General features: G+C 47.4%; 1 protein-coding gene across 1 annotated transcript in view; it reads right to left on the bottom strand.

The window, feature by feature from the left end:
- Positions 1 to 11146, bottom strand: part of PPP1R37 (protein phosphatase 1 regulatory subunit 37) — a 146512-nt gene that overhangs the window by 7248 nt on the left and 128118 nt on the right. Inside the window, exon 12 of the mRNA XM_034793160.1 lies at positions 5682 to 5772. Coding sequence (XP_034649051.1) covers positions 5690 to 5772 — 83 coding nt within the window. The 3' untranslated portion in view covers positions 5682 to 5689. The remainder of the gene's footprint in view (positions 1 to 5681; positions 5773 to 11146) is intronic.

Here is an 11146-nt window from a genome sequence, read left to right as displayed (position 1 = left end):
ACAATGTGTTATCCCTTGAGGGCTCAGCCGAGTGCTAGTTCATCATTTAGCAGTAAGGCATTCCCTGGGAAATATCCCACCCTCTGACTTCACCACCTCAACCAAGCTTCACAATCATCATTGCTGTGTACAGTATTAAACTGTTTTATACTGTGTATATATATGTGTGTGTGTGTGTGTGTGTGCATATATATTAGTTTTTGTCTGGCGAAAAACATTTCCCTGGAACCTAAGCCCCCCTATTTACATCATTCTTATGGGGAAATTGGATTCGCTTAACACTGTTTCGCCTAAAGTAGCATTTTTCAGGAACATAACTACAATGTTAAGAGAAGAGCTACTGTAGTAATCATCATTAGTTACCTAGATAAACCAAATCTCAGCATTTGCAGTATTTCTTCCACTTAATATATGAAATACCTACAGAGTATGGCAGTTACCCTAGTAATGTTATTTAGTAACTAAACCTCTTTGAGCAACACACTTTAAGAAAGATGTGGACAAATTGGAGAGAGTCCAGAAGAGAGCAACAAAAATGATAAAAGGTTTAGAAAGTCTGACCATTGAGGAAAGTTTAAAAAAAAAAAGATAGTTACCTTTTCTGTAATTGGTGTTCTTCGAGATGTGTTGCTCATGTCCATTCAACTTTGGTGTGTGTGCTCGCCACATGCACTGGTGCTGGAAGTTTTTCCCTGAGCAGTATCCGTAGGGGACCGGCTCCGGCGGCCCCTGGAGTGGCGCGCACATGCCACGGTAAATAGGGTGCCACCAGTTCCCCCCACCCTCAGTTCCTTCTTGCCGGAAACTCCGACAGTGGGGAAGGACGACAGGTTGTGGAATGGAAATGAGCAACACATCTCGAAGAACACCTTACGGAAAAGGTAACTGTCTTTTCTTCGAGTGATTGCTCATGTCCATTTAACTTAGGAGACTCCCAAGCAGTACCCCTCCGAGGTGGGTAGGAGTTCATGGATGTGTAGACTGCAACACAGCTATGCTGAACCCAGCATCGTCCCTGGCCTGCTAAGTGATGGCGTAATGGGCCGTGAATGTGTGCACTGAGGACCACGTCGTGGCTCGACAGTTGTCCTGGATCGGGATGTATGCCAGGAAGGCCGCTGAAGATGTCTGTGCTCTGGTCGAGTCTGATGATTGGGGGCGGAGGGACTCCTGCCAACTTGAAGCAGATCCGAATGCAAGAAGTGATCCAGTTGGAAATCCTCTGCATGGACACTAGTAGGCCCTTCATCCTATCAGATGTAGAGATGAAAAGCTGAGTTGACTTACGGAAAGGCTTTGATCTAGGTAGAAAACCAGAGCCCTTCTTATGTCCAAAGCATGAAGGTGCCTCTCTTCACTAGTCTCCTGGGGCTTGGGGCAGAAGACCGGAAGGAAGATGTCCTGGCTCATGTGGAAAGCGGACACCACCTTGGGAAGGAAGGCCGGGTGGGGCTGGAGCTGGACCTTGTCCTTATAGAAGACCATGTATGGCAGTTCTGAGGTCAGAGCTTGCAGCTCGGAGTCTCACCTCGCCGACGTCACCGCCAACAGGAAAGCTACCTTCCATGATAGGTGAGACAGGGAGCACGAGGCTAAAGGCTCAAAGGGGGCCTGTGAGCCTGGACAGAACCAAGCTGAGATCCCTCTGAGGGACTGGGGACTGGACTTGAGGAAAGAGTCTCTCGAGGCCTCTAAGGAACCTGACCGTCATGTCATGGGAGAACACAATCTGCCCCTGGATTGGCAGTTGAAAGGCTGAAAGGGCTGCCAGCTGCATCAAGATAGAGGAGTGCACCAGGCCCTGGTTCCTTAAATGAAACAGGTGATCCAAGATCGACTGCACTGAAGAATGTGAAGGGGAGATGCCCCGTTCGGCTGCTGGATCCCTTCATCTGGGTTCAGCCACACAGCATCCACACCGTGAGGTGGATGGACGCCAGGTTGGGGTACAAGAGTCAGCCGTGATCTGTGACAGCAGGTCCCGTCAGTTCGGCAGGGGCCAGAGAAGGACTGCTGACAAGCTTGATAGCGTCCCGAACCAGTGCTGGTGAGGCCACGCCGGGGCGATCATGATAACCTGTGCCTTGTCCCTCTTGATTTTCGCTAGGACCGTGCTGATGAGCAGAATCGAAGGGAACGCATACATCAGGCTTCCTGCCCATGGCAGGAAGAAGGCGTCAGAGAGGGAGCCCTTGCCCAGACCCCGTCCGGAGCAAAACCTGTGGCACTTCCTGTTCTGCCTGGTGGCAAACAAATCCACTTGTGGAGTTCCCCACCTCTGGAAGATCATGCCAGCTACATCCGGGTGGAGCACCCACTCGCGGTGAGAGAAAAGTCCCTGCTTAGGTCATCTGCTAGCATGTTCCTGGCACTCGGAAGGTAACACACTTTAGATGGCAGAGGATTGTGCTCCACCTTGCCTGTTGATGTAGAACATCAAGGCTGTGTTGTCCGTGAGGACTCTGACCACTCTGCCTGACAAGTGAGGTAGGAAGACTGTGCATGCTCTGTGCACCGCCCTGAGCTCTTTGATGTTTGTGTGTGGCGTCAATTCCTAGGGGAACCACATACCTTGGGTCTGGAGGGTGCTGAGGTGTGACCTCCAGCCAAGGTCCGAGGCGTCCAAACCAACTCGTCTAAGTGAGGAGTGTGACGAAGGGAACTCCTTCCAGGATTTTCCGGGGGTCGGTCCACCATTGCAGTGAGGTAAGTACCATCATGGGGATGGTGACGACCTTCTCCAGGTGGTCCCTGGACTGGGAGTAGACCCTCACCAACCATTGCTGCAGGGGTCACAACCGGAGCCTGGCATGGCGCACCACATATGCATACGCTGCCATGCGACCTAGTAGGCACAGGCAAACCCTGACCGTGGTCAGGGGAAACACGGTCAATTCTGTGATGAGGTCTGTCAATGCCCTGAATCTCTCCAGTGGCAGGAACACTCTGGCGCAGGTCAAGTTGAGCACTACTCCAATGAACTCTATCCTCTGTATCGAAACTAACGTGGATTTTTTGTTGTTCACCAACAGACCGAGGTGACGGCAGGTGACTAGCAGCATCGCAAGATCCCTTTGGACCTGGCACCTGGCTCTGCCATTGACTAGCCAGTCGTTGAGGTATGGGTAGATCTGAACACCCCGACGTCTGAGGTAGGCAGCCACCACCCTCATGCACTTGGTAAATACCCATGGTGCTGTTGCTAGGCCAAACGGGAGGACTGCAAATTGATAGTGGTACCATAAGCTGTAGGAAGTGTCTGTGTCCCTCAAAGATGGCAATGTGAAAGTATGCATCTTTCAGATCGAGGGCAGCATACCAGTCTCCTGGATCCAGGTGCTGTGCACCGAGGTCACGGTAATCAGCGCCAAGTTGGAGCGTTGCTCCGATGCCGGAGTGAGGACCGACTCCAGAAGGAGCGCTCTTAAATGAATATTGCGCTCCTTCTTAGTCCTTGGCTTGAAGGACTTGCAAATTTTGGACTTCTCACTAATATGTCATTTGCCCAAGCAACGCAGACAACTGCTGTGTGGATCACTAAAGGGCATGGGCCTCTTGCAGCGATCACAGGGCTTAAAGCCTGGGGATTGGTGCATGCCCTGTCCCGAGGCAAAGTCCCATTCGGGACCTACAAAGTCTCTAACAATAGCGAAGGGATTTATCAACACCAATATAAAACTATATACTGTATAAAACAGAAGATAACTAGTTCGTACGAACGAGCAGCTAGAGCACTAACTGAAGCAGCAACAGTTCCAGCACTGTCACTGGCGGCAAGAAGGAACTGAGGGTGGGGGGAACCGGCGGCGCCCTATATACCGCGGCGTACGTGTGCCACTCCAGGGGGCGCTGGAGCCGGTCCCCTACGGATACTGCTGAGGGAAAAACTTCCGGCACTGATGCATGTGGTGAACGCACACACCTAAGCTGAATGGACATGAACCATCACTCGAAGAAGAACTGGGCATGCTTAGTTGAGAGAAAAGAAGGCTGAGGTAAGACCTGATAACAGTCTTCATATATAAAAAGCAACAAAGAGTCCTGTGGCACCTTATAGACTAACAGATATGTTGGAGCATAAGCTTTCGTGGGTGAATATATATATTATGTCTTCATATACGTTAAGATATGTTACAATAGTTAAGTTCTGGAATAGGTTACCAAGGGAGGTTGTGGAATCCTTGTTATTGAAGGCTTTTAACAACAGGTTAGACAAAACATCTGTCAGGGATGGCTTAGGTTTACTTGGTCTTGCCTCAGCACAGGCGGGTGGACTAGATGACATCTGGAAGTTCCTTCCAGGCCTACACTTCTATGATTCCTCCACCATTTTTTTCTCCTAATGCACAATTGGCTAGATGTATTCTCAGTGGGGGTTCCTGGGTTTTTCCCCACCTTCCTCTGAAACATCAGAGATTGGCCATGGCTGGAGATGGGACAACAGCTGGGGTGAACCAGCGCTCTGAGGCAGTGCAGAGAATTCTCTTTTAGATTCCTGGTCGGGATCCCTTGCTCACATGCTCAGGGTCATACTGATCAACAGACTGTGGCCCAGGTCAGACTGGCAGGGATCTTGGGTTTTTTTCAACTCTTTTTGCAGTGGATTGCCTGCTGAGATCATCTGACCACATCTCACCTAATCCATTCCCTGCAATTGCAGGGGCCTCAGGCATTGGTGGCACCTTGATCTTTTCTGCTCTCTTCCTGTGGCACACGTCAGTTTAGTCTCCTGAGGCTGGGGTATACGGGGGTCAGATTAGAGGATCTAATGCTCAGCCAGGGTAAGTCGTATCATCTGGACAATGCCAGTGAACGAGACCAGGATAGGCCACAGCCTCGTGAAGATGGAACAGATGTTCCACTCAGGCTGTACCACTGTTGACTCAGATTGGAGAGCTCTTTGGGCCTGCACCTATCCGGTAACGTATCCTCTCTCCATCACACAGACCTGTATAGCTTCTCCGCCTACAAAAGTTTTATGAGTGGATGACAATGGTGACACTTTTTGAAACCTATGTATAATATATATAAATCAGTGGTTTTCAACCTGTGGTCCATGGACCCCTGGGGGTCCTCAGACTATGTCTAAGGGGTCCGCAAAAGGTTGTCAATGCCATAGGACAGTGGTTTTCAACCTGGGGTCTGCAGACTATATCTAAGATGTCCAAAGGGGTCCACACCTCCATTTGAAATTTTTCAGGGGTTCACAAATGAAAGAAGGTTGAAAATCACTGATATAAATAAATTATATACAAAAAACTGCACTGAAACGATGATATTCAGGTTGTAAAGTCAGGTCCTCAGAAGTTAGGAAATACCACAAGGAACGCCTGTGCAACACGAACACTGCCACCTCCTTATGCGTATGCATTCTGATACAGTTACATGATCACATACTATTTTTTGCACAGGGAAAATATTTTGGGTGTGCGAAGTCAGGTTGACCTAGGTCTAGAATTTGTTTTTATTACAGACGTGCTTGACTGTGTCTGAGATTCACCAGTCTGTCTCACACCCAGAGCTATTCTGGCAACTAGAACGTTATAGACAAAATGGTGGAGGAAAAAAAAAATCTTCGTTATCTTCATCACAGCAACAGCAGCAGCTTTCAGAAACTCTACTCTCCTTCTGTCTTGATTCTGTTACCAGAATACCGTTCAAACCTAGCAAAGCTTCCTTACCTAAAGTGTCACAGTGGCTCCTGCCCGGTCTCTTGACTTGCTTCTAGGAGCAATTCCTCTAGCTCCTTCTCATTCTTGGAACAGTTTAATTCTGAAATCAAACAAGAATGAACCTCGTTAATCAGCAATCTTAACACCAATTAATTTTCATTAAGAAAAAAGCACCATGTCCCTCTCCAAATTTGGGATCAGTGGGGCACGTAAATTAGGAAGCCTGGGATGGACTAGAGTAAGTGCTCAAACATAATGCGGTTTCCCTCCTGTTGTATTAATTTATAAAAAGAGACTGGTGCAAAGAGACAAAGCAATCAAAGGTTAAGAGTTGCCTAGCATTTAATGACAGAAGCAACCGTTACATCATTTCATCAGACCTCCTATGTAACACAAGCCCTATAACTTCACCCAAATACCCTATGTGGAGCCCACTTACTGCAAAGTAATGCCATTCTCACTCCATTCAATAAAAATACAGATCCCTCCCATTTAAAACCACTAGGAATGCTGACCTGAAGGGTCTTGTCTTTTTTAAAATTTATTAAACATTTTCAATCTTGTTTCTCATAATAAACCAAACTAGTTTTAGGCAACATGCCAACCTATTACACAAGTAAAGAGTACTATACAGCAGAAAAAAGAAAAGACCAAGGTATTTATACAGTGCTTGGATTCCCACATATTAACTGCAGTACTCAAAGCACCTTTTTTTTTTATGGCACATAAAAAAAAAAAAAAAAAATCAAGAACAAAAGACCAAACAAAAATTGAATAAATCAAAATCAAGAGGGGAAAAGGGAGAAATGGAAAGAAGAAATCAAGAGGAAGCGTGTGAATCTATACACCTGCTTTCATCCAGGCCTCCTGCAGGGATCTTTACTTGACCAGCTCTAGGAAACTGACCCAAATAGACTCACATTTTCCCATCTATTGTATGTGATCCCTTTCTTCGCAGCCAGTTCTGCCAGTCCATTACACCAGACTTTGTGCCTAGCGGGAGAACGGGGGTGTACTTTTCCAAGATAGCAAAACTGGACAGTAAAACTCTGTGTCGTTATCCCCTTTGGTATGTTGATAGCCTCCATTTACTAGGTATATGACCCACGACACAGGTACCTACTTTAAAGTCAAGTGAAGCCTCTACAATCATGGTTTATTCTGGTTTTAATGTCACCCCAGAAGTTAAAACAATAGGGCATGACCAACACATCTCCTTCGCCTCCACATCTCCAACGTCAAATCACTGGGGGCAGCTTTAATTTTCTCAAGTCCTTGGAAAGACCCATGTACTCTAAACGTGATTTTTGTGGAGACAGAATCAGAGGTCCAAGGTTGCTTCCTTAACCTCTTGGGTTGCTCTATTCCACTGGTGATGGCGTGGAGGAGGAAGAGATATTTATTGTCAATTCTTAGTTACATTTTTGCCTCTGTATAAACATCTGTATTAACGCTTTGGCGAGTCTCGTACAGTGTAGCTTCCAGTCAGGATAGTTCTCTACAAAATTTGAGACGTTCTGGTGCTTCAGCAGTACAAATGCTTCCAGGCCAAATTCTGAAGTGAGCATTATTGTAGTTGGAGAGAAGTAAACAGTGTGATCTGGTTCCCAGTTATTAATTGGGATATATATGGCATGGTGTATTCCGTTCAGTTTTCCCACATTGTCTTCCTCCCCGATTTTTAGCATGGAAATATCCAAGACTGGGCCTGCTACATGAGATGAGATGGAATGTGTGCTGGCGTGCCAAGGTGGACCATATCTAAGGGGACATATGGATGGTGGGAATTAGATCTTTTTGGCATCTACAGTATCCAGAGTCTAAGTGTTTCTTCTATCTTAAACTAGATGCGGTCAGTTGGTTTTGTCAAATAGGAAGTGAAACATCACACTCAAAAGAAGTAAGAGACCATAAACAAACTGACGTTACAAACCACATTCTTCTTAGAAATAAGTTTATGATATGAATATGGCATAACTAAGATATATTTTATGCAAGATGGCACATGTAAGATATCATTGGAAAGGTTATGATTTACTCAATGTGATTACTCACTTTGTATGCATGTATCATTTCTGTATCTAAAGCTAAACAATTACAACTGTGTGTGTATTTGGGAGACACCCATCAGACAACTGACCATCACAGCCTTGATGGGCCATTCGGAAGAAACAATAAGACTGTGAAGATACTAATCTCTCTCCTTCCTAAGAGGCATCCTGGGAGTAGCTGTGACACTACCAGGTCAGGTGATAATCACCTGATACAAAAAAATACCACCTTGGACACTGCTGGTACTTTTTCTCTGTAGGGGGATGGGTATCAAAAAGATTTCCCGCCTTAGGTAAATCCTTTTTAAGGCTGGGGAAGGGGTTAATCTAGACTCTCCTCCGTTGCCTACCCAAGAAGAAGGACTGCTGACTCCATCTTAGGCCAGTAACTTTCCATACATAGAGGCTATTGGCTTTGTTTGGGACAGTATATTTCCATGGACATGGCAGAGGGTATAAAAGGCAACTAAGACAGCTCCATTTTGCCTCTTTCCTGTTTTAATTCTCTGGACTGTGGATTTAAAACAAAAAGGAGCATCTTGAACTATGGACCAAAGACCTTCCAATCTTTTGACAGATACCAGAGAGACTTTTGCAAGCCAGCAGTCTATTCCATCACTGCTACAAATCTGATATAAGGACTTTGCAATCGTTTGTATGCATAAGATCCATTAACCATTTATAACTCTTTTTTTAATAAATCTTTACTTTAGTTTATTAAGGATTGGCTGACAGCAAGGTATTTGGGTAAGGTCTGAGCTATATATTGACCTGGAGATAAGTGTCTGATCCTTTGGGATTAGTAAGAACCTCACATATGGTGAATTAGGTTTTCAGTAACCTCTCACTATATTAGATTTGTTCATCTGGATGGGAGCCAAGGGCTGGAATGCCTAAAGGGGGACAGTATTTGGCTTCTGGTTAACCAGCATGGTACTGCAGAAGCTCTTGTTACTGGCTTGGTGACTCGAAGTACAAATAAACCACCAGTTTTGGGGATTGTTTGCCCTATTTCTTGCAGTCTGCCCTGAGTGTGGCATTCTTAATGTGGTCCCATCCCAGGCACCTGGTCACACCTGGGTTACATAATGAACAATTACACACACTTGCCTTCAGGCCCCAGTACAGATGACAAGCATTTGAACCTACATTTCTGACCAACCACCACCTGTGGGCCAGGGCCGGCTCTAGGATTTTTGCCGCCCCAAGCAAAATCAATTTTGGCCGCCCCCCCTCCCGACCCCCTCTGTTTTTTTCTTACCTTACCTTACCCTACCTCCCGGCCCCGCCTCAATTCCGCTCCTTCCCGAAATCCCCAGCCCTGCCTCCTCCCCCAAGGCTCTCAAGCCTAGGAGGGAGTGGGAGAAGCGGCGCGCGAATCAGCTGTTTCGTGCGCCGCGGCCGCTCGGGATCTCCCCCTCCCTTCTAGGTTTGAGAGCCTGGGAGGGAGGGGGAGCAGCGGGGTGCGAATCAGCTGTTTCGCATGCCGCGGCCGCTCGGGATCTCCCCCTCCCTCCCAGGTTTGAGAGCCTGGGAGGGAGGGCGAGCGAGCAGCGGCAGCAGCAGAGGTGAGCTAGGGCGGACGGGGCACATTTTTAGGGGCGGCAGGAGCGGCATTCTGGCGCCGGCCATGCCGCCCCTAAAAATGTGCCGCCCCAAGCACCAGCTTGTTTTGCTGGTGCCTAGAGCCGGCCCTGCTGTGGGCATAGTTTCATGCAGAAGAAGAATGAAGAAAGGTCAAGCCATCAGAAATAAACGTACTCCTAAAAATCAGTCAGTTCAGAGATAATTTGCACATAGAAAAGCAGGCTTCATTAGCTGAATAAACACTATTTCTGACTAGTCTGAGCAGCTCTAGAAAAGAAAAAAATAGAGCTTGTCCCCTCCTCCCCCCCCCCACAGCATGTCATTTTGCAGATTACAGCAAACTGCACACTCAAGCACATCGCCTGCAAACACTCGTATACATGCTCAGCTTCAAGCAAGTGAGCAATCCCTTGAGTTTAATGGGCCTGCTCACGTGCTAAGAGCTGATTGTGTATGTTTTCAGGACCGGGGCCTATGATGCCTAAAATCCAGGTATTGGGGGAAAGTTTTTCATTTGTTTGCTTTGGGCATTTGACAGCACCATGCAGAGAGGCGTGGTTACTATTTCCCTCCTGTGGGCAGCTTCTCCCTTGCTGAGCAACCCTTATAGAGTCAGGCTCCAAGGGCAGAAAAATCCACTATCCCCTAGTCTGACCTCCTGCATAACACGGGCTATGGAATTCCCCAAATAATTCCTGTCTGAATTAGAGCATCTCTTTTAGAAAATCACCATCGAGACGGAAAAAAGCCATCATAAAAACTAGTTCTAAAAGCAATCTTTTTTTTTAAATGCTATGAACGGTTTAAAGAGTGAGCTATCCGAAATGGTAATTTTAGAAATTTTAGTTTACAAAGCTGAATGTCCCTTAAACGGGTCCGAAAGGTCACTACAGAGTGACACTGGACACGTCCTCCCTAGGGACTGAGCACTGTTTTGCCAAGGGAGTGAAAGACTTCAGCTGTAACTACACCCCGGCAATGCAGAGCACTTCCAGCTATGGTTGGCCCAAGAAATGAGAAGTTAGGATTGGAAATCAAAGCCAGGTTTCTTGTATGGCCAGGTGGCCTCCTTGGGGAAGTGTTTGGGTTGTGAGAAGGTCTGGGCAAGTCATTTTCCATTTCCATGAAGCAGGAACAATGAAAGCAGAGCGCAGAAGGGATGTGAGCTCTCAAGGTTAGCTTTAGTTAGGGATGACAGCTTTAAGTGTCCAGAAGGCAACCTCTTACCCGTTTCATCTACTCCCTATCTCCATAAGCCTTCGATATGCTGACTGTGGTGACAAAAGAAGCACAAAGAGGCCCTCATCCTGACTGGGCCTCTAAATGTTACAATAATAAGAATAAAACTAAGGGCTTCTAGTGCCAGCCCTACAAAGCCAACACACCCATGAAACAAGTGAACTACATTCTTTATGATGACTTGTGCATCCTCTGGAATCCTCAATCTAGCTCTCACTGGAGTCAAAGGGAGTTGGCATAGGTGGTGGGTGGAGCCCCCCATTTGTGGAGGCTAGCCCCCGGCTCCATCCCTTCTGCCTGCACCCCCCCACGGCCAGAGCCCCGAGACCCCCTGCTACCCTGCAGCTGGAGCCTCCCCTCCTCCCCCGCTCTGCAGCTGGAGAAGCCCCAAGCCAGCTGGAGCCCTGAGCCACCCCCTACCACCGCAGTCAGAGGAGCTCTGGGCCAACCGGAATACCCCACCCCACCCCCCAGCAATGCTGCACCTCCCCAGACCCCAAGTCACCCCACGGGAAAAGCTCTTGTCTCTTCTGGAAGAAAAACCTGAGCTTTTGATATGTGTCATGTAGGTTCCAGGGTGGCTGAGGAGGCAGTATG

The sequence above is a fragment of the Trachemys scripta genome, chromosome 16 (assembly GCF_013100865.1).
Source record: "Trachemys scripta elegans isolate TJP31775 chromosome 16, CAS_Tse_1.0, whole genome shotgun sequence".
Taxonomy (NCBI): Eukaryota; Metazoa; Chordata; order Testudines; family Emydidae; genus Trachemys; species Trachemys scripta.
This window is presented reverse-complemented; position numbering and strand designations above follow the sequence as displayed.